The sequence below is a fragment of the Zychaea mexicana genome (assembly GCF_025766255.1).
Source record: "Zychaea mexicana strain RSA 1403 chromosome Unknown BDB00scaffold_29, whole genome shotgun sequence".
Classification (NCBI taxonomy): Eukaryota; Fungi; Mucoromycota; class Mucoromycetes; order Mucorales; family Lichtheimiaceae; genus Zychaea; species Zychaea mexicana.
Window position 1 is genome coordinate 75,567 of NW_026516692.1, and position 25,581 is coordinate 101,147.

A 25,581-nucleotide genomic window follows, 5' to 3' on the forward strand; every position below is an offset into this window, starting at 1 on the left:
AAAATTCAATAACCATTAAACAAATTTTCACCTCAGCACAAAACAGTAAGCATTTAAAAATGAGTGGTTATATCAGTAGTTGCACATGTCATGTTACAAAATAGACAGATACAGAGAAGATATCAGCATGGACACTGCAAGAGAATGAATTTTGATATAAAAAGATGGAAAGTTGCTTGGGGCGCGCAAGCTTTCCATGCAAGATTAATTAAAATAACAACTAATGATGCTAACCGTCTAGGGATGGAAGGCTCCATAAAAAAATCATTTGATACATAGTGTACAAAAGCTGAGATAATATAACAGAAAAGGCTACAGTACATAGCGTGCTATTTTATAAAGTGCGCGTGCGGACATGGCAGTGGATATTTATCAATAGAGCTTGATTAGCAGTATATTCTGGAAAACGGATTTTGGTTCGGTTACATGATTAACCGCTCGGAGAAATTAATTTCCGAAATCCGTTTCCGTGATTTTTTTGAAACGGCTAGGTAGGCGGTAATCACAAGTACCTGTCATGCAACGATTTTCTTGATTTAACGAGGCGCGGTATTTGGTAGCAGCGCTGGCAGGGAAAACCAATAGTGATGCATTCGTCGGTTCACAAAACGCGATAAAGGACTTGTCTTGTGGTGGCATACAACTTGATGATTGGCAACAGCAAGCATTGATGGCGTAGGGAAAGGAAGGTGGGAGAGGAATACCGCAGCCCACAACATCGATAGAACCTACTGAACAATCTGAACTAGCCCTAAACCAATGAATCACATTCTATGTGCGTGCGAGTGTTGGGGGGAAGGGGAGGGGGGTCATAAACAAGAAATCATCGGCTATGCGATTATGGTGGGAAAACTTTCTTCGCTACGTCAGGTGATCACATGTCGGCAACTAAGAAGTGAATCTGGCATGCTGGGGGTCCTAGTGTGGTGTCTATGAAGGCTGTTTAATACTTTATTAATATTTTAATTTTTAATTTTTTATTATATCTAATTTTTAAGTTTTATTTTTAAATAATAAAAAATGATCAATATGATTAGGGGTGGTCAGAGAAAATCTTTGATTTTCGATGACGTGGGTAGCTGGTCATTGAGACGGTAGTCGAAACCCTAGAATAACGGTAGTTATTCTAAACACTGTCTACAAGTGCCTCATGAACAGTGTTCTATAGCAGCTGTTGTCATGCACAGCAAACAAGGCTAGAAAATATATCCAGGCAGGATGCCGTCGCAAGCAGGTCGGATACATGCCAACTGAGTAATAGAAGGATAGGCCTCAATCGTTTCTTTGTATGCGCTTACATTGGCCTCAAAACATAACCTAACACAAACGTGAGGGTAGTATGCATATGCTCTTGCAAGGGAAACAGGTTTTCCGCAGCATCGGAATTGTTTCGTTGACGTTCGTTGAGTGTAACAGCAAACATGTACTTAGTAGAAAATCACACGCTTGCTCAGAGAATGAGGTTGTAAGCACGACGTACTGCAACATCACTGCTAATCGTGCTCTTGATACAGCTATTTGCAGATCTCATCAATGTCTGTAATCGATGGAACAGTGTTGCGAGATGGTAAGTATAAAGTAAGCAGTGGCCTTTGTATGGCGAGTACGGAACAATGGACTAAAAACGCGCAGTGCTGCTAGTTGCTTGAGCGAACTAGTCCGCTTAAAGGGAAACAGGTAGCGTTTGTTGCATAAACACTCTAGTATCATCCTGTTATCCAACCATGCGGTATGAGACGATTATGTAAATGAAGCGCTCCTTTTTCAGTACATACTTCTACTTATTGATGCATCCAATCTTATGAGGGCACTGTTTGAATGTCTGCTTTGAGAATAGAGAGAAAAACGATGCATATAAAAGCATTGCTGTGATACATTGTTCTTTCATTGGCATTTTTCCCTTCTTTCATTGTCTCCACTTACTTTTTCGTAAACACAATGTCTCCATCCACCGTCGACAACGACCGCTTCGTGCTCCTTAGGCAGCTAGGAGCAGGAGCATGTGGCCAAGTGTATCTTGGTGAGTAACGAATAGATGCATGATTGATCAAAATTCTGAATAGTCACACTTAATCTTGTACTTGAAGCTGTGGACACCGTAGAGTCCAAGCTTGTCGCTGCTAAAGTGGAAGCTAAAGAGAAGAGCTTGCTCTTGTACCGCGAGTATCGATGCTATGAAGATCTTGTTACGCGGGGGACCTGCCAAGCACCCAAGACGTTGTACTTTGGTACTCAAGGCAAACATAACGCTCTAGTTATGGATTTGATGGGTGGTAAGTACACTACATAAGCGTCATAAACTGTAAAGAGAAAAAAAGATATACGCTGAACAACAACTCCCTGCTTCTAGCCTCTCTTGAAAGACTCTTTGAGATGTGTGACAAGTCGTTTTCCCTACAAACAGTTAGTATTTTGGGCTTGCAGTTGGTAAAGTATTGTAGATTATGTTTATTTGATATGGGCAGTTCACAATTGAAATAGACGACTGATATGTTGGCATTGGAAATTTAGTTGCGGCGGCTGGAGTTCATTCATTCGAAGGGCATCCTACGTCGCGACATAGAGAACATCTCATAGTATAGTGATTACAAAATCATTGCACAATTTTCTTTAGTTATAATATTTTTACAAGTTCGGAGTTTTAAACCATGCATACTAAAATTTCATTGAATTTTTATTAATTTATAAAACTTACTTTCAAAATGGTTGCTCTCAATAATTATCTTCCCATCAATCATATACAATTATGCACAAATCTATGCAATGAGATGGATACTTTTATACAGGCTGAATTTGACTATTTTATTTAAAAACAATATAATCACAAAAATATAAGAAAAAATCAATACAAAAATAAAAGAATTGTTCTCATCAGACCATTTTCTATATCTTTCTATGTATAATGGCTTTTGTACTCATAAGTTTAAACGAGGAAAGAATAATGGGAAATTTTATAGGAAAAGAATAACAGAAAAGGGTAATAAAAATAAATATGTTTGCAGAAAACATAATCCAGATCATGTTCCCTGAAAAGAGAAAGATAATTGAAAAGAAAAAGGTGAAAATATTAAACAACAGATAGATATACAACAAGTAGATAATCTTATTATAAATAACAAAAAAAAAGAAAAAAAAAGAAAACCTATAAAGATAACTATAGGCAATCCTTTAATCCTTTGTTTTAATAATGTTTTACCTTAAGTATTTGATATTATACGTGAAGATGATGTTCTAAAACATATTCATTTAACAACTCCTTTTCATTAAATTTGTTAATATGCAACCAGCTATTATCTATTGATGGATAGTTTTTCCATTTTACAAAAAAGATACATTCATTATGTTTGACTTTATGGTCAATTATGCTTTCTATTTTATATGTTTCATTTTCTATATTTCTAACTTTATTAATATCAGCAAGTTTTTTCTTTCCTTTCCCTTTACCTCTTCTTTTCTTTTCATTAAATTTAGGAATATCGTCTTCACTACTATTATTATCTTCATTATCATTTTCACTGACTTCATCATTAATATTTATATTCATCTATATCAAAATTCAAAAATTGTTCTTATAATTTAATCAATTCATCTTTTTTTAATGCAGCTTCACTTGAATTACTGATGACGATATCAACTAATTTAGCTTCAAATGGAAATTCGAAATCATCTGATTCCCATAGCTTATGATGTACTTGTGTATTTATATTAAACTTATCACAAAACTTCTTTAATATTCTTAATATATTTTATTTCTGTACGATGTTTATAATTATGATTTATAATAGGCCAATTATATTCCAGAAATTTCCAATTATTTACAATAATTTTATTAACTTCATTATTTATTTTTTGATTTAAATCTTACTGGTCCATTATACAATTTATCTTTTTTATAAATATAAAATTCAATTTTATAAATAATTAAAAGTAATTTGTAATCATGAGAAATTTTTGTAACTCTTAATTTTTATGAAATATTACAACTAGGATACATACCCCCATTAAGCCCGACAATACTGTCATGGGGGTGGACGGTGATGAGAACAAGGTTTACCTTATTGATTTTGGGCTATCAAAAAGGTTTATGTTGGTGGAAAACATATTGCCTGGAGGGAAGGTCTTCAGTTTGTCAGTACGCCACTATTCTCAAGCATTGACGCTGACACTGGAGAGGGTAAGAAAGACATTATAATTAAGGGTAACAGTAATATGTATCTGGGTAAATGTTTATACTCATAAATTGTGTAACCTGTTACCTAATATAGTAATTGTGCTTTAAATACATATCTATAAATAGATAACATTTGTGTAACCAATGAATAAAAGTATTTTAGAATATAAAATTGGGATCTATGAAAGAAAACATGGCGCGCACTATATATAGTATATAAGTAGTATATATATAAGTAAATCTGTGTAACGTAAAAATACCCGATATAGTAAAATTGACGTCACTGAATCCCATAAAAGGTACGTCGGAGTTTCAAACATATACCAAAAAAGGAGAAATGGGCTGAAAACCAACTTGAGCATAGAAGACTGTTTAATAATTTATTGATTATAATATTTTTTATTTTTAAAATATAATTTAATTTTTAAATTTTATTTTTAAATAAAAGATAATGATCATTATAAATAGGGGTGGTCCGAGAAAAAATCTTTGATTTTTTTGAAGGTGTAGCTGGTCTTTGAGACGGTAGTCGAAATCCTAGAATGATGGTAATCATTCTAAACACTTGCCTACAAGTGTCTCATAAACAGTATCCTTTATTATTCTTTAATACCTAAGCTAATATTACTGATACTAACATCAAGCTATGTTTATTTATAATAATATAGATGACAATGACTACCAGCCTGGTCCTAGTACAAAAAGAAGTAGAAAGGGAAAGGATAGACAGTAGAAGACATTTTGTACTTTATCTATAAAATTTCCAGTTTTTTGAGTAATTCCTGTATCACCACCATTGCCTTTTATGGAATAAAATTTATATCATCTGATAGCCCTGCGTCTGTAGTATTTAATGATATTTTTTGTACTGTGTAACGAGCACTTGGTGCTGAGATACAAAAGAAAGTAGGTGTGCCGGGACTTCTTTCATTCAACCAGTCAAGTTGCAGCAACAATTTTTTACTGTTATTTGTTATCTATTTTGTTTCTACCACTAACAATCTCACTTATGTTGATATAGAACAATCGGTCCACAGTGACCTAGAGGCTTTAGGCTATGTCTTGTTGTATCTCACGACAGGAACGCTGCCATAGGATGGCTTGTCTGTAGAAAAGTTGATGAAGAAGAAGGAGCAACTCGGGGACGATGTAAACACTATGTGCAAAGGTGCTCCTACTGCCCTTGCTGAGTACTTTGCATATCTGTTTGAGCTTGACTTTGGCCAAAGCCAGTGTACAGAAACCTTTCCCAGTATGTGGCACAGATGGCATCCAAGGATGAAAAAAATGAGCAACAGCACGAGTTTGAATGGCTAGTATGTTTCAACTTGTCTTTCAGTCTTATTTTGTTCTTATGTTCCACATTTGGAGCCGAACGTTTATGTAACAATCCACTCATTAACATTCTTATGATTTTTATTAGTCAAAGTCACAGTACGAAAGCACCCTGCAAGAGCTGGCTAACGTTCCCCCGCCTCCTTATGAGACAATTACAGCATCTGCACCGGCATCGGGACAATTAATATTAGAGAAAGAAATTAAAGAAAAACGTGTTTATATAGAATTAGTGGGTGTAATGGGTTTAACACGAAACAGTTATTTACATATCCTCCTCTAGAAGGAAAGAAAAGGATCTTATTCAGACATACCTTTTTGAGGTGGATTCTATAAGTATCATTATTTAATGAGAAACTAAATGTCTTTATTTTTCATAAAAATAGTGTTATTTAATTGATGCTATCTAATTTTATTAATTTTTAAAAAAAAATGTTTACAAAAATGTCTTTTAAAATTTTAGCGATCGCCCTATTCCCCCTTCGTATCCTGCGATTAACTTTAAACTTAGTTTGGGTTATATCTAGTTATTGGTTTAAAATACTTATTTATAGATGTAATAGATTATTACAAACTTATTATTCTTTATTACAGAATAATATTCTATCCATTATTAAGTTTATTAAACATAAGTATTACTATTCTACAGATAAAAATCATTTTAGATTTGCATCTGTATTTTTAATTCCTAATATTCTAGTTGATTCTATTCATCTTTATTTTATAGAATTTGTTCACTTCTTAGATGATAAGCTTTCTAACATTTCTACAGGCTCTTTAGGTTTAGTATTACTAGGTTTATTAATTTATATAAGTTCTGCCCCTAATTCATCTAATACAAATCCTTCATCAAAAAATACTTTTAATGTTAATTTAGGAGATGGAGGTGTAGGGTCAAATAATCATCTATCAAATATTAATTCTAATAATGATAAACCAATTACTTCTCCTGGAGTTGCTGCGGGAATTCTTTCTGGAACAATAATAACTGCTGCAGTTAAAATTGCAAAAACAAATCCTAGAAATGGATTGTTTTTAGGTGTTGTTGGTACTATTGGTGGTTTTGCTACTTATAGATTAGGTGAAATGATGAATTATAACTATGAAGAAAGAAAAAAAATAAGAGAAATGTGTGAAAGAATGTATGATCACTCTAATGAAAGATCTGGTAGTCCTCTACCAGATGGAAACTTCAAAATTAATTCTCTAAATGAAAATAGTAATAATTTTGTAGAATTAATTTCAAAATTCATTGAAAATCCATATGATGTATTTAAGTTATTAAATGAATATTATAGAGGTAGTGATGGAAATCCTAATCCTATATTAATTTTATGTGTTTGTCTATTTACATTTATTGGAATTCTTGGTTGCTTCTTTTTAATTATAGGTATATTAAGTAAACGAATTAAAATTGAAGAATGAGAATTTATTAAGAATAGACCTTTATTATATAAATTAGTTTGCCTTGTTATTTCATTAAGAGATTGGAATAATTTTGTATGATTCATCATTTCACCGAATCCATAAGTAGCAAAACCACCAATAGTACCAACAATACCTAAAAACAATCCATTTCTAGGATTTGTTTTTGCAACTTTAACTGCAGCAGTTATTATTGTTCCAGAAATAATTCCTGCAGCAACTCTAGGAGAAGTAATTAGTTTATCATTATTAGAATTACTATTTGATGGATGATTATTTGACCTACACCTCCATCTCCAAAATTAACATTAAAAGTATTTTCTGATGAAGGATTTGTATTAGATGAATTAGGGGCAGAACTTAAATAAATTAATAAACCTAGTAATACTAAACCTAAAGAGCCTGTAAAAATGTTAGAAAGATTATCATTTAAGAAGTGAATAAATTCTATAAAATGAAGATGAATAGAATCAACTAGAATATTAGGAATTAAAAATACAGATGCAAATCTAAAATGATTTTTTTCTGTAGAGGGGCACAATCGATACCTACTAAATTTCATTAATTCAGGCTGATTGTAAGGTAACTAATGATAGTGGGATCTCTTATTGATAGTAAATATCCAATTTGATAATTTCAAACTCAATTACTTTTTTGACAAAAATTGAATTTTTATATTCGAAAAAAGAAATCATTGAAAAAGAAAAAGCAAAATGGTCGCATTGAACGAATTTCTCCCAATTAACTATATCAAATTATGTAACAACCTTAATCACGATTTAGATTCATTCCTGCAAAATGAATTAGATATGTACATCGAACAACAAAGCATTACCAAGATCAAGGAACGATTGAAACAACGAGTGAAGTCTATGTTCTCAAATGATCATTTCCTGTACCTAAACATAGCAGATGGATATTATGTCCATAAATTCAAAAGGGGTAAACGTGAAGGTGAGTTCTGTAGCAAACGGATCAGAACAAATTTACCTGATGGTGCTCAAAAGGATTACCTATGTTGCAAACATAGTAAACAGCACATACCTAAAAAACGTCTTATGGATATGGATATTAGAATCAATGAGACACATGATCAACATGAAGATAAAGAGGTACACATACCAGATCTACCTATAAAAAATCAAAAAAAGAAAAAAAAAGCTGGACCAAGAAAGATTATGCTTGGTAATCCATTCCTCCTTTGTTTTAACAACATCCTGCCTTAGAAGATTTATGCTACTACAACAACCTATAACTTAGAACGAGGGTTAATTATTATCAAATAAAATAAAAGTTATATTTAAATTAAATTTTAAAATTTTATGATCTCATAGTTAATCTTTATATTTTCTTTTTATGATTCTTAAGCATTTTTCTAATTTGAATTTTTATATCTTAAAAAAATGACATCAGTAAAAGATACATTTAAAAAATTATTTGAAGATATTAATGATTTGATAATTATAAATAAAGATGAAAATATAATAATAAGAATCATAAATACTGTTAATAATTTTTATACATTTATGACCTATAAAGTAATGATAAAATTATATTATGTAATAAAAATGATTTCTTAAATGAAAATTTATATATTTATTGTAATGATAATATAAAAATTATTAATCTTATATTTACAACATGCTATATATGTAACAGTAATGGTATCATAATTAATGAAACACATAAGGATTCATGATTCATTCAAAATATATAAATTTTTAAAGATAAAAAGTAAACAATTTAAATTTTATTGTTTTTAAAAATATCTATAAATATAGATTAATTCTCAACCTATATGCTATATAATCTATGCCTTTATATGCAAACATGATTAGATGAGAGTATAGGGTACTTTAGTATTTATTCTGTCCTTGGAATTACAACACCAACAACCTCTCTCATTTTTGATATGTCGACCTTATCCTTTCCTTTACGTTTACGCTTTTTCATACCACTACGGCTTCTTTCATTAAATTTTTCAAAGTCATCATCACTTTCCTCATTATGCCTATTATCATCTGAGTAGTCATCCATTATTATGTCATCACAGATATCTAATGATAGTAATCTTTCCTGTAAATCCATCATTGCATCACGGTTTTCTTTTTGTTCCTGTTTATTGCTAATAAAAATATCCAACACTTGCTTTTCAACAGGAAATTCAAAATCTAGTGATTTCCATAGCATATGATGTGGCTGAACCTTTATGCCAATTTATCAGAAAACTTTTGGATGTTTTTAAGTAAACAAGCAACACGGAATTAAAGATTGTAATACTTGATATCATTCATTTTGACAACAGCCTTATTGTTATTGAATCGGAAGAATTTATTACCAAGTTCAGCAAATTGATTCTCAATTTTTGATCGGAAATCACCAAATACATCATTAAAATGGAGCTCTGTTGGATCAAGATTAACATTTACTTCCTTACAAATAGGATAAGTGAAATTCTGCTTTGAAAATTCAAATCCCTTTTCACTTGCCTTTTCAATCAACTGATTAACAAATAAAGTATATCCACCATCAGTTGCTAAGGTATCATACTTGCTCATCTTCTGGTATAATTTCATATTTAAGAACATGCTACTATCAGAGCTTTCAGCACAGTACTCACTTTTTGATACAAATAAGACTAAGTCATTTACATCTGATACGAATTGGGTACAAAGACCATTCTTTTTAAATTTATAAGAGTATAGTTTCTCCCGCTTAATATTCGTGTTAACATAATTTATCCGAGAATCATGGCCATCAATAATCAAGCTAACATGCTTAAACAGCTCTGGGTTATTTAATCTAGCACAGAGAACACGTAACTTGATATTTGAGAACATATGAGCCAACTTATCATTAACCATTTTGTCTAATCGTTTATAATTATCAGTATCCATCCAAAACTTTTTATATATACCATGAAAAGTGCTATAAGGAATATGTTTATTAATCTCTTCACCTGCAATTCCTGAAACAAGGTGATACAGTAAGAATAGTCCCTTTTCGATCTCAAAGTATGGCCCAGGATATTCATTTACACCATATAATACAACTAGAAAATAGAATACAGCAATATATCCCAGCTTATTAAATAAAATCTTTTTAATTTCATCAATCATTTTAATATGCTTCAACTCAGTTCTATGCTTATATTTATATGTAATTATAAGCCAATTATCATTCAAGAATTGCCAATTATTATAAACAATTTTGTCAACCTCTGCATTAATACTTTCTTGATCCATTTTTATAATAATTATAAAATTCAATTTTATTACTTGGAAATCAAATCAGACATAGACATAGAAAATCACAAGATTTATACAAAATAGCTGATGTTGAAAAATCAATAGTGTCTCATAATCATTTGGGTGCTGATGTAACGGCAGAATAGTAATACTTATGTTTAATAAACTTAATAATGGATAGAATATTATTCTGTAATAAAGAATAATAAGTTTGTAATAATCTATTACATCCATAAATAAGGATTTTAAGCCAATAACTAGAAATAACTCAAACTAAGTTTAAAGTTAATCGCAGGATACGAAGGGGGATTAGGGCGATCGCTAAAATTTTAAAAGACATTTTTGTAAACATTTTTTTTAATAAATTAATAAAATTAGATAGCATCAATTAAATCATACTATTTTTATAAAAAATAAAGACATTTAGTTTCTCATTAAATAATGATACTTATAGAATCCACCTCAAAAAGGTATGTCTGAATAAGATCCTATCTAGAAGGAAAGAAGTATGTTTATTTTCTTTCCTTCTAAAGGAGGATATGTAAATAACTGTTTCGTATTAAACCCATTACCCTTCTAAAGGAGGGTATGTAAATAACTGTTTTGTGTTAAACCCATTACCCCCACTAATTCTATATAAATACGTTTTTCTTTGATTTCTTTCTTTAATATTAATTGTCCTAATGCCGGTGCAGATGCTGTGATTGTCTCATAAGGAGGCGGGGGAATGTTAGCCAGCTTTTACAGGGCGCTTTCGTACTGTGACTTTGACTAATAAAAATCATAAGAATGTTAATGAGTGGATTGTTACGTAAACGTTCGGCTCCAAATGTGGAACACAAGAACAAAATAAGACTGAAAGACGAGTTGAAACATACCAGCCATTCAAACTCGTGCTATTGCTCATTTTTTTCGTCCATGGATGCCATCTGTGCCACATACTAGGAAAGTTTTCTGTACACTAGCTTTTAGCCAAAGTCAAGCTCAAACAGATATGCAAAGTACTCAGCAAGGGCAGCAGGAGCACCTTTACACATAGTGTTTACATCGTCCCCGAGTTGCTCCTTCTTCTTCATCAACTTTTCTACAGACAAGCCATACCATGGCAGCGTTCTCGTCGTGAGATACAACAAGACATAGCCTAAAGCCTCTAGGTCACTGCGGACCGATTGTTCTATATCAACACAAGTGAGATTGTCAGTGGTAGAAACAAAATAGATAACAAATAACAGTCAAAAATTGTTGCTGCAACTTGACTTAGAATAACGTTATTTATATACATATATACATACATTCCTAATATTAATATATGTTTTTTATATACAATTTTATATTCTAAAATACTTTTATTCATTGGTTACACAAATGTTATCTATTTATAGATATGTATTTAAAGCACAATTACTATATTAGGTAACAGGTTACACAATTTATGAGTATAAACATCTACCCAGATACATATTACTGTTACCCTTAATTATAATGTCTTTCTTACCCTCTCCAGTGTCAGCGTCAATGCTTGAGAATAGTGGCGTACTGACAAACTGAAGACCTTCCCTCCAGGCAATATGTTTTCCACCAACATAAACCTTTTTGATAGCCCAAAATCAATAAGGTAAACCTTGTTCTCATCACCATCCACCCCCATGACAGTATTGTCAGGCTTAATGGGGGTATGTATCCTAGTTGTAATATTTCATAAAAATTAAGAGTTACAAAAATTTCTCATGATTACAAATTACTTTTAATTATTTATAAAATTGAATTTTATATTTATAAAAAAGATAAATTGTATAATGGACCAGCAAGATTTAAATCAAAAAATAAATAATGAAGTTAATAAAATCATTGTAAATAATTGGAAATTTCTGGAATATAATTGGCCTATTATAAATCATAATTATAAACATCGTACAGAAATAAAATATATTAAAAATATTAAAGAAGTTTTGTGATAAGTTTAATATAAATACACAAGTACATCATAAGCTATGGGAATCAGATGATTTCGAATTTCCATTTGAAGCTAAATTAGTTGATATCGTTATCAGTAATTCAAGTGAAGCTGCATTAAAAAAAGATGAAATGATTAAATTACAAGAACAATTTTTGAATTTTGATATAGATGATAATATGAATATTGATGATGAAGTCAGTGAAAATGATAATGAAGATAATAATAGTAGTGAAGACGATATTCCTAAATTTAATGAAAAGAAAAGAAGAGGTAAAGGGAAAGGAAAGAAAAAACTTGTTGATATTAATAAAGTTAGAAATATAGAAAATGAAAATATGAAATAGAAAGCATAATTGATCATAAAGTCAAATATAATGAATGTATCTTTTTTGTAAAATAGAAAAACTATCCATCAATAGATAATAGCTGGTTGCATATTAACAAATTTAATGAAAAGGAGTTGTTAAATGAATATGTTTTAGAACATTATCTTCACATATAATATTAAATACTTAAGGTAAAACATTATTAAAACAAAGGAAGAAAGGATTGCCGATAGTTATCTTTATAGGTTTTCTTTTTTTTTCTTTTTTTTTCTTATTTATAATAAGATGATCTACTTGTTGTATATCTATCTGTTGTATAATATTTTCACCTTTTTCTTCAATTATCTTTCTCTTTTCATGAACATGATCTGGATTATGTTTTCTGCAAACATATTTATTTTTATTACCCTTTTCTATTATTTTTTTCCCACAAGATTTCCCATTATTCTTTCCTCGTTTAAACTTATGAGTACAAAAGCCATTATACATAGAAAGATATAGAAAATGGTCTGATGAGAACAATTCTTTTATTTTTTTATTGATTTTTTCTTATATTTTTGTGATTATATTGTTTTTAATAAAATAGTCAAATTCAGCCTGTATAAAAGTATCCATCTCATTGCAAAGATTTGTACATAATTATATATGATTGGAGGATAAGTCGGAAATGCTTCAATTTCATTATTATCTATTAATAAAACAAATATAATAAAAAATGAAAAAATAATATGATAGAAAAATAGATATTGATAATATAAATTTAGAATTTAAAAGTAAATTAAATTAATATAGATGTTCAACTACATCATATGGCATAGTATAGTAATAGATTTGAATTCCCTACAAAAATAAATAAAATTAATTTAGTTTTTAGTAATGAACAAAAAGTAAATAAACAATATATGAGATATGGGAACTACAATCTAAAATCTTAAATTTAAATATAAGGTGCAAGTCAGCTAGAAAGGTCCCTCAGATGCAAAAAAAATCTTAAAATAAAGTTTGGAATTGCCTTTATTGGAAATCGGAGAAATCTAAAGTTGGGGGAGGCGACGATGGCTCTTGTACTTTTTCACTGCCCATTCAGCATAACGCATGTCGAGACCTCTGCTGTACATCTCGATAAACCTCTAGGCACGATTCTCATAATGGATCATGTGCTTGATGCTAATGCGTTTTGGAAGGTCCTTTACGTGTTGTTGCAATGATGAGAAAGAATAGTCACATTCGCGCCAAGTGATGCTTTTCATCTCGGCCCACACTCTTTCGATCCAGTTACACTCGCAATGGAATTTGGGATATAACTCGAATATCATGTGATGCTTCTCACAAATTTCCTGCAAGAGCGACTTCTGCTGCTGGAAATCTGGTTGGAAGGCTACGATATATACTGCGCAGCAATTGACAGTTTTCTCTTGCTTGCAATAACGGATTAATCCCTGTGCGGGCCAAAGGTTCCTCTCCTTGAGTATGGCTTGAAGTCCCCGAGGCACACCATTAGCATCCACCATCGGCTGCACAATCCATTCTCCGTTGTTGCCATAGTAACCGCCGTTTCTTGATACAATCTGTTTTCCGCCCGGGCTCATATTCATTCTGTACGCATTAAGCGCATCATCGGGCATTGCAGAATGGTTGGAGCTCTGGTCAAAGCAGAAAACGCCAATGCAGTTAGGATGCAATCTTTGAAACTCTTCTATTGCTGATTCAAGCTGGTTGGCCATGTCGGTCTTTTTCCAATAGCCGTCGTTTTGAGCGCCAGGAATGATCGTCTTGTATGAAAAAAGACCATGGCAGGAACAAGCAAAAGCACTGAGCATGCTTGCACGGCCCTGACCTTTCTTTCTGATCAGGCTCTCGTTGGAAGCCAAATACACGCCTCGCTTGCAGTCATTGGCGTAGAAGTAGGTCTCGTCGTGTGTGACCAGTACTTTCTCATGCTCCCAAACCCTGGTAACCGCTCGTTCTGCTTCATCATCCTCATCATACCTCGTCATGAGCTCTCTGTGCTCAAGCATTCTTGTTGCCCATTCCTTGCGATAAATTACGACGTCTTCTCTTTCATGACCGTCGATGTATGGCACTTGGGATTTGTCTTCGATTTTAAACCCCTATTTCTTAAGGTATCGTCGTACGGTGGATTCAGATACGGCAATTCCAGTGCGCTGTTCAGGGTAGGCCTCATCTAGTACGAGGTCATGTAGAATGAACTCTCGCAATGCAATAACTGTTCTTTTTTCGGGCTTCATTGACATGAAAGAAGCAACGCATTTGTCCTTGATATGCTCGTCAGCAAGCATAGATGCGGTCTTGATGTGGGCTCCTTTGACAAACGGTGTCAATCTCCCGGTTCTCAGATACTCGTTCGCCCAACCTCGGATCCTTTTCGCAAACCGTTGACCACGATTCCAATGCAGCGTGCTCAGCTTCTCAGATGCGCCTGTCTTCTCCTCTTTTTGTGATATCATCGTAAAGTAGTGATACAACGTGGCGAAACGCGCTCTCTGCAAACGATCAACATCAGGCGTTTTTCGATATAGGTCTGCATAAGGCCTAAGCGCTGCGATTGCTGATTAGACTTTGTCGTCATCGGCCCGCTTTTCCTCTTCTTTCTTGATCTTCATCTCGACCCTTTTTTGCCAAAACATCTCATCCACGCGTAGGCAGCCTCGCTGCATTCTCTCTCTCTTTTCATCAGCCTTTTTAACTGTGCGCTTTGAGTCTTTGGCGTAATAGGTGTTGCGTCCTTTCTTATCAGCGCTAGGAACCCACATTAACGCGTTGCTCAGGCTTTTTTCCACGCTGACAAGGTCGACCTCAGGGATCTCTAAGTCGTATTCTTCGTTCTCGTCGTCGTCCGTGATTTCTTCTTCACTATCCTCAACATCGCTGACAGTCGCGTCTTCTTCGAGATCTTGTGTCGACTCCTGCTCTGCCGCTTGCGTTACTCGTATCTGTTTGGCGCGTTTGCCCTCAACATAGTTAGATTTGCCAATTCTGGAGCGTTTTTTCGGTCTGGCCATGTTGAATTGGTGCAATGAAAGCTAATTTAAGTAATGTATAGAGGGATGGTATGGAAGTAAGGTGCTAAAATGCTAAGTTGCCCAGCTAAAAGTGACCAAATAAGGAAACTTCAGACGTTAATTGCTCAGCCAGTTTTTAAGCAAAACAAATCAGTGGTAGTAGATTTTGTTCCTCTCCTCAAAAGCTTTCGTTTCCACTATCGTTTGCAGTGATCACGTGTGTTAATGAAAATTTATTAAGGTTTAAAGTCGGGGCTCATAAGGACCTTTCTAGCTGACTTGCACCTTAGAAGATATTGAAAAAGATACAGAAAATAATATAGATAATAATGAACTTATAACCAATGATACACCTAAAAAAAGAAAACGTAATCAACCAAAAAATAAGGATAATGTATTTCAGGTAGAAAAAATAATAGACCATATGGTTTATAATAATAATAAACTAATATTCTATGTAAAATAGCTTGGTTATAGTGATGATGAAAATAGTTGGGTAAAACAAAATGATTTTAATACAGAAGATATTATTAACGACTATATAAAAGAGAAAAATCTTTAAATTAAAAAAATGCATACTGTACCCTATATATTTAAAGAGGATAACTCTTTTTTTTTGTATATATTTATAATGAATTACATCTGTATCAATTACTGCATTATTTTATTAATAACATCAGCAAAACTAAGAGCTCCTCTATTACATATATAAATTTTTTTTTAATTTTTTTTAATTTTTTCTCTTTTTTTCAAAATTTATAGAAATTTCTTTTTCTTTTTTTACTCTTTTCTTGAGTATATGTAGTTTACTGTGTTGAAAACATAGAAAATCAGGCTTATTATCACCAATATTTGTTCTTATTTTTCGATGATACATAAATCCTTCATTTTTTCCCCTTTTATGAACATATGTACATACGTTATTACTGCTATTAATGTACCAAAAATAGTTTATTATTGTTTCTTCCATTTTTTCCTTTATGATATTTTTTATTAGTTTTTGTTTTTTTTCTTTTGAATTACATAGAATTTCATCATCAAAATATTTATCCATAACTTGAGTCATAATATTTTTTTTTGAATTTATTATAGACTGTCTGCATACAAGGATTTCTGTATTGAGGATAACCATCTTTTTATCAGCTAATATTATTATGATTATATTTTATATTATAAAAAAATTCAATTTTGTTTTTTTGATTTTTAAAAATCTGTCGATAATTAAAAATTTTCAGATATAAATCAATATAGCCTTAAACCGATTAGTCCTCTTGATGGGAAGATAATTATTGAGAGCAACCATTTTAAAAGTAATTTTTATAAAATAATAAAAATTCAATTTTGTATTAAATAAGAAATTTTAGTATGCATGATTTAAAACTCCGAACCTGTAAAAATATTATAAATAAAGAAAGTTGTGCAATAATTTTGTCATCACTATACTATGAGATGTTCTCTATGTCGCGATGTAGGATGCCCTTCGAATGAATGAACTCCAGCCGCCGCAACTTAATTTCCAATGCCAACATATTAGTCATCTATTTCAATTGTGGACTGCCCATATTAAATAAACATAATCTACAATACTTTACCAACTGCAAGCCCAAAATTCTAACTGTTCGTAGGGAAAACGACTTGTCGTACATCTCAAAGAGACTTTTAAGAGAGGCTAGAAGCAGGGAGTTGTTGTTCAGCATATGTCTTTTTTTCTCTTTACAGTTTATGAGGTTTAATCAATAATTTAGTGGTTACAAAAATTCTTAAATTTTTATCAATCACTAGATTATTAAAATTGTATATATCTTTTTATATTTATTTAAATATTACTTATGTCATAAATCTATTATGCCATAACATACTTCCACTTCTGCCATAATGTTTATTAGAAAGGTAAAGTAACACTTAACCCTTTCTAAATAAACAACAACAACAACAACACAAACAACAACAAACAACAACATTGACATGTTCTTGTTTTTTCCTAATAGTAGGAAATACCTAAAATTATTATTTTGATGTATTTTCAGAATATCAAAAAATAAAAACTTTATTTTCTAGAATTTCAAAGAAAAGGATAAATACAAATATTTATCTATTTTCTTAAAAAATAGAAAAACAATTTATTTTTTTATTTTTAGATTTGAACTCAAAAAAGAATAGAATATTCTTCTTAGAACATTATAAGCTCTGAGTTTGGTAATAAATTAAATTTAATTTAAATTTAATTTGAAATATTAATAATAAGAGATAATTTTACTATCCTTATTATTTTTATTTCTAGAAATAGATTTATTAGATAGAAATTAGCTCGCTACGCAAGCTTTTAACTCTGAAAGGGTAATTTCTATTAATAAACTATTTTTTAAGGAAAAGAGATAAATATTTGTATTTATCCTTTTCTTTGAATATCTAAAAAATAAAGTTGTTATTTTTTGATATTCTGAAAATACATCAAAATAATATTTTGAGTATTTTCTACTATTAGGAAAAACAAGAATATGTCAATGTTGTTGTTTGTTGTTGTTTGTGTTGTTGTTGTTGTTGTTTATTTAGAAAGGGTTAAGTGTTACTTTACCTTTCTAATGAACATTATAGCAGAAGTGGAAGTATGTTATGGCATAATAGATTTATGACATAATTAATATTTAAATAAATATAAAAAAGATATATACAATTTTAATAATCTAGTGATTGATAAAAATTTAAGAATTTTTTGTAATCACTAAATTATCGATTAAACCTCTTATAGAAAAGGAATACCTTTTCTATATAAATTAGCATATAGTATTGATGAATATTTATTATATTCACCTAGAGAGTTGAACATAAATTTGATGATTACAAAAAATTCTTAATTTTTTTATTATCTATAATATTTATATAGTTAAATATGATTATAAGAAAAATAAAACAAATTGTTTTCTATTTCTGTTCCTCCTCCTCCTCCTCCTCCTCCTCCTCCTCCTCCTCCTCAAAATAAATAACAGTAACAATAATAACAACAAACCCTAAACAGGCTTTTTATATTCTTATTTATATATATTAAAAAACAATTATTTGTAACACAAATTATGTTTTTCAGAAAGAAAAAAATATATAATATTTTTATTCTTTCAAAAATTGTATTTTTTTTTTATTTTAAATATTTACATGATAATTATCATGTAATTAAAATAAAATTTAAAAAATAAATTTTAAAAACATAAAAATCAATGATTTTAATTGCTTTTTAATATATATAAATAAGAACATAAAAAGCCTATTAAGGGTTTGTTGTTATTATTGTTATTGTTATTTATTTTGAGGAGGAGGAATAGAAGTAGAAAACAATTTGTTTTATTTTTCTAATAATTGTATGATTAAATAATATTTATATTGACTATATAAATATTATAGATAATAAAAAAATTAAGAATTTTTTGTAATAATCAGATTTATGTTTAACTCTCTATGACGCTCATGTAGTGTACTTACGACCTATCAAATCCATAACTAGAGCGTTATAGCTGCCTTGAGTACCAAAGTACAACAGCTTGGGTGCTTGGTAGGTCCCCCTCGCAACAAGATCTTCATAGCATGGATACTCGCAGTACAAGAGCAAGCTATTCTCTTTAGCTTCCACTTTGGCAGCAACAAGCTTGGACTCTACGGTGTTCACAGCTTCAAGTACAAAATTAAGTGTGACTATTCAGAATTTTGGTCATTTATGCATCCATTCGTTACTCACCAAGATACACTTGGCCACATGCTCCTGCTCCTAGCTGCCTAAAAGCACGAAGCGGTCGTTGTCGACGGTGGATGGAGGCATTGTGTTTACGAAAAAGCAAGTGGAGATGATGAAAGAAGGGAAAAATGTGAATAAAAGAACAATGTATCGCAGCAATGCTTTTATATGCATCATTTTTCTCTCTATTCTCAAAGCTGACATTCAAACAGTGCCCTCATAAGATAAGATGCATCAATGGGGTTTAATCCTTAATTGTAATTCCTTAAAAGGTTTTATTGTTTAAAGATAAATCATTGTTTAAACATGTTTAGGAAAAATAAAAAATTAGATTTTAATTTTTTTATTTTTAAAACTTTTATCTTTTTTTTTAAACTTTTATCTTTTTTTTTAACTTTTTTTTTAATTCTTTAAAATGTTTATGTTTCGCATAAACCTTTTTAAACCTTTAAAAGAGTTATATCCTTTAAGGTTTAATATTTAATTTGAAAAGTAGCGGAACGGTAGTGAGCACCCCCTCCTTCTAGGCTAGGAGGTACGACGACGCCCTAGTTCAGATAAATTAAAATGAAATTTTAATTTACTAGAACGCTTGATAAGGAAAGGAATAACTAAAATTAATTTACTGTTTACAGTAAAATTAATTGTTATGGATTGAACCTCAATAACTAGAAGTATGTACTGAAAAAGGAGCGCTTCATTTACAAAATCGTCTCATACCACATGGTTGGATAACAGGATGATACTAGAGTGCTTATGCAACAAACGCTACCTGTTTCCCTTTAAGCAGACTAGTTCGCTCAAGCAACTAGCAGCACTGCGCGTTTTTAGTCCATTGTTCTGTACTCGCCATCCAAAGGCCACTGCTTACTTTATACTTACCATCTCGCAACACCGTTCTGTCGATTGAGTTACATGTTTATTTCCTGAATATTATTGTTTTTTTAGAATTTATAGAATTTATTAATAATTATACTAATATTGATATTAGTATTTTTATTAATATTAATATTTATTTTGAAATTAAAAAATATATATATAATTTTGTTTAATTTTTAATTTGTGATTGTATCTGTTTTATTGTATATTATTCTAATATGTTAATTTTTGTGTGTCTATCACGTGTCTCATTACAGACATTGATGAGATCTGCAAATAGCTGTATCAAGAGCATGATTAGCAGTGATGTTGCAGTACGTCGTACTTACAACCTCATTCTCTGAGCAAGCGTGTGATTTTCTACTGTGTACATGTTTGCTGTTACACTCAACGAACGTCAACGAAACAATTCCGATGCTGCGGAAAACCTGTTTCCCTTGCAAGAGCATATACATACTACCCTCACGTTTGTGTTGGTTATGTTTTGAGGCCGATGTAAGTGCATACAAAGAAACGATCCAGGCCTATCCTTCTATTACTCAGTTGGCATGTATCCGACCTGCTTGCGACAGCAGCCTGCCTGGATATATTTTCTAGCCGTGTTTGCTGTGCATGACCATAGCTGCTATGAAGGCTGTTTAATACTTTATTGATTTTTGTATTTTTTATTTTTTAATAATAATTTAATTTTTAAATTTTATTTTTAAATAAAAAAGAATGATCAATATAATTAGGGGTGGTCAGAGAAAATCTTTGATTTTCGATGACGTGGGTAGCTGGTCATTGAGACGGTAGTCGGAACCCTAGAATCACGGTAGTTATTCTAAACACATGCCTACAAGTGCCTAATTAACAGTGTTATATGGACACTACACTAGGACCCCCAGCATGCCAGATTCATATCTTAGTTGCCGATATGTGATCACCTGTCGTAGCGAAGAAAGTTTTCCCACCATGATCGCATAGCCGACGATTTATTATTTATAACCCCCCTCCCCTTCCCCCTAACACTCGCACGCATGTAGAATGTGATTCATTGGTTTAAGGCTAGTTCGGATTGTTCAGTAGGTTCTATCGATGTTGCAGGCTGCGGTATTCCTCTCCCACCTTCCTTTCCTTACACCATCAATGCTTGCTGTTGCCAATCATCAAGTTGTATGCCACCACAAGACAAGCCCTTTATCGTGTTTTGTGAACCGACGAATGCATCACTATTGGGTTTTCCCTACCAGCACTGCTACCAAATACCGCGCCTCGTTAAATCGAGGAAATCGTTGCATGACGGGTACTTGTGATTACCGCCTACCTAGCCATTTCAAAAAAATCACGGAAACGGATTTCAGAAATTAATTTCTCCGAGTGGTTAATCATGTAACTGAACCAAAATCCGTTTTCCAGAATACACTGCTAATCAAGCTCTATTGATAAATATCTACTGCCATGTCCGCATGCGTACTTTATAAAATAGCACGCTATGTACTGTAGCCTTTTCTGTTAGAGGAATAAACATTAACAGGATGTTAATAAATCTTCTTTAAATTTTTTCTTAACTGACAATTTTTTTTATTCTCGGAGTTTGAAATCGTGCATACTGTTAAATTTTATTTAAAAAAAAAAACTGAATTTTTTTTTAATATAAAAATAAATACCTCCAATATTACTTGGCATCAAAAATTCAAATGGTTATATTAAATACTGAACTTCTTATTAATAAGAATAGTATGATTTGTTCTATTAAAGATTTAATGGAGCAAGTTATGCAAAATTATTTCGAAAATGAAATGTTAGTTAAAGATATTGAAAGTAAGAAGATGATTATGAAAAAAAAAATTAATGAAGAAATTAATAAAGTTAAAGATAATTATTTTTGGTATATTAATACAAGCGATAATGTGTGCACTTACATACATAAAAGAGGTAAGAAAAATGGCAATATGTGTCACAGAAAAATTAATACTAATCTTAATAGAGATAAACCTAAACCTGATCACCTTTGTACTATACATAGTAAACTTCATGTTCCAAAGAAAAAAAATAAAAAATCTACAAAAAAAATAGAAAATCCTAATTTACCATGCATAATTGTTAATGATGGTGATTTTATACATAAAACTAATAACAAAAGAATAAAAAAAAGAAAATCTAGAAAAATATATATATGCAACAGTGGAAGTTTTAACCTAGCAAATGTACTTAAAGGATTATTACAATAATAGGAACTGACGTTATTCACTATACATACTCAAATAATATATCTTACATAAAATAAAATAACTATACATAGTTATGATATTTTATTAGGAAGGGTAGAGTATCGAGTTATCTAAGTTAATCTATTAACTTTCATATAGTTATTTAACATATCGGTTTCATTAAAATCTTTCATTGATATCCAGCTATTTTGGGATTCATTATAACCTTTCCATTTAATTAGGAATATATAGGAATCATTTTCAAATTTATGATTTATTATGGATTCTATTTCATAAGAAATATTAGAAGTTGAATTATTTCTAATTTTATTTATATCCATTAATGTTCCTTTGCCTTTACCTTTTCTTTTTCTTTTTTTCTCATTGAATTTAGGTACATCTTCTTCGCTGGAAACATCTTTATCATTATCATTTTCATCGCTGTATTCATTATCAATAATCATATCAGTATTATCTATACTTAAATTATTTAAAAACAGTTCCTGTAATTTAACCATTTCATCTAATTTATTTTTTGCCTCAGATGAATTACTAATAACTATATCTATTAATTTAGCTCCGTGTGGAAATTCAAAATTATCTGATTCCCACAATTTATGATGTGCTTGTGTATTAGTATTAAACTTTTCACTAAATATTTTTATATCTTTTAATAAACAAGCAACACGAAATTGAAGATTATAAAACTTTATGTTATCCATCTTAACAATAGATTTATTATCATTAAATCTATAAAATTTATTACCTATTGCAGCAAATTGGTCTTCTATTTTTGAACGGAAGCTACCAAAAACATCATTATAATGCCTTTCTTCTGCTGTTAAATCTACATTCTTTTCTTTGCGTATAGGATAAACAAAATTATTTAAAGATAAATCATATCCTTTTTCCGCACCAAGTTCTATAAGCTGATTAACAAATAAAGTATAACCACCATCTGTTGCCAATACATCTTGTTTAGATATTTTTTTATATAATTTCATGTTCAAAAACATACTTCCGTCAGAACTATCAGAACAATAATCGCTTTTGGAAGCATATAAAATCATATCGTTAATATCACTAACAATTTGTGTATGAACTCTATTTTTTTTAAATTTATATGACCATAATCTTTCATGTTTTATATCAGTATTAACATAGTTAATTCTTGAATCATAACCATCTATTATAAAAGTTATGTGTTTAAAAAGTGGTGGATTATATTTATAAGAAGATAAAACTCTTAAAGTTAAAGAAGAAAACATATTCTCCATAGAATCACTAACAATTTTATTTAACCTTTTATAGTTATCTTCATCCATCCAAAACTTTTTATAGTATTTATGAAATGATGTTTGCGGGATAAACTTATTAATTTCAATACCAGAAACACCAGAAACCAAATGATATAATAAAAATAAACCTTTTTCAACTTCAAAATAAGGGCCAGGATATTCACAGCTAGTATATAAAACAACCAAAAAGAAAAAAACAGCTATATGACCAGGTTTATCTACTAATATCTTTTTAATATCATAATATGTTTTAATTCTATATAATGCTTGTAATTATAATTAATAATTGGCCAGTTATATTCCAAAAATTCCCACTTATTAACAATAATTTTGTTAACTTCATTATTAATCTTTTCATCTATTTGTTGGTTATCCATTGTAATATATTTTTATATTTAATTAAAATTCAATTTTTTTTATATTCAATTTTAAAATTATAATAATTTTGTAAACATGACGAATTTTTGTGAACCTTAAATATTTTGTTAACCTTATTTTAGATGAAAAACTTCAACTAGTAAACATCCTCCTTATATTATCTCAACTTCTGTACACTATGTATCAAATGATTTTTTTATGGAGCCTTCCATCCCTGGACGGTTAGCATCATTAGTTGTTATTTTAATTAATCCTGCATGGAAAGCTTACGTGCCCCAAGCAACTTTCCATCTTTTTATATCAAAATTCATTCTCTTGTAGTGTCCATGCTGATATCTTCTCTGTATCTGTCTATTTCGTAACATGACATGTGCAACTACTGATATAACTACTCATTTTTAAATGCTTACTGTTTTGTGCTGAGGTGAAAATTTGTTTAATGGTTATTGAATTTTATTGATTCTATATTAATGGTTCTTGTCTATTTCTCAACGCATCGAAGTGAACATATACACGATCCTCGCATGTATTAATATTTATTTAGGACATTTTGACATACCTTACAGACACCCTTGTCAGTGGCTCTGCCGACGAGCATCTCTGCCTATCTGAACTGGTGTCGTGCAGTGTATATTGGTCTTAGATTGACTGGCACTCCCAGTGATACACTTGCCCCTGCGTTATTCTTGTCGCTTCTTGTCGAAACTGACAGATAATGTTACGATGCAGCTGTTGTGCATCCAAGTCCATGGCATGTGCAGCGATGTATGCACGTACATTTTGCGGGACGGCGTTATTTGCGACGGCAGGTGCAGCCTCATGCCCACAGGAGTGTTCGATGTTCAAGTGGAAGTAACCATTCACTCTACCGACCATGCCACTCATGCGGCCATTGCACAAGAAAGTTGACATACGTCGATACAATCGTAAACGAACGGCAGCTTGATCCTGCACATGTAAAATCTTGCGAGCATCGAAAAAGGAAAGAATAGCCGAACTTTTTTCGTGGTTCTTTTTGGTATGCTTCGTAGTAATGGTATCCGTCAACAGCCTGGATACAATCCTGGATGTTGATCACAAGTTGCGAATCTGACAACACCAACATATCGTCATGAAGTTGCACATACGCGTCGAGGCTGTAATCTTCGAGACTGTCAGCTACGTTCCTCAAATTTTGACGCGAAGGAATCAGCTCGAGTACTTCGTCCACTGTCAGGAGTAACTGCTCTGCGATTGGTTTACCGACGTCATTTTGGCGTTGATGGATTTTTTACACGTATTGTAATCTTATCTAATGCTAACAAAAAATAGCAAAGGGCGATAAGATTTGCAATTACTACATCTTTTCAGTTGAGGTTGCTCGGGTGTTTCTTGGGATTGGATTTGTTGCTGATTTTGCGGTTCCATTGTGAGGAAGAAGTGAAAAAACCTACTGAAAAATAGATTTTGGTTCGGTTACATGATTAACCGCTCGGAGAAGTTATTTTCCGAAATCCGTTTCCGTGATTTTTTTTTGAAACGGCTAGGGCTAGTTGTGATTACTTCTCAAAGCAATTTGTGGATTCTCTTCACAAGGACGACGCTGATCGCATTTTGCTATTCGTTTTTGGTAGATTGAAACCCTG

At 31.3% G+C, this 25,581-nt stretch overlaps 2 protein-coding genes across 2 annotated transcripts; one reads left to right on the forward strand and one right to left on the reverse strand.

Moving 5' to 3' along the window:
- Window positions 1-1,737: 1,737 nt before the first annotated feature.
- On the forward strand, window positions 1,738-2,577 carry BDB00DRAFT_928342 (kinase-like domain-containing protein; the record flags this gene model as incomplete). The annotated part of the gene is made up of 4 exons (XM_053128918.1): window positions 1,738-2,020; window positions 2,064-2,273; window positions 2,351-2,427; window positions 2,512-2,577. The coding sequence occupies exons 1-4, from the start codon at window positions 1,939-1,941 to the stop codon at window positions 2,575-2,577; spliced, it is 435 nt and encodes a 144-aa protein (XP_052980484.1). The 5' UTR covers window positions 1,738-1,938.
- Window positions 2,578-24,411: 21,834 nt separating this feature from the next.
- BDB00DRAFT_928343 (uncharacterized protein) lies at window positions 24,412-25,363 on the reverse strand (the record flags this gene model as incomplete). The annotated part of the gene is made up of 3 exons (XM_053128919.1): window positions 24,412-25,007; window positions 25,084-25,183; window positions 25,294-25,363. 3 exons carry the CDS (start codon window positions 25,361-25,363, stop codon window positions 24,596-24,598), a joined length of 582 nt encoding a protein of 193 aa, XP_052980485.1. The 3' UTR covers window positions 24,412-24,595.
- Window positions 25,364-25,581: the final 218 nt, after the last annotated feature.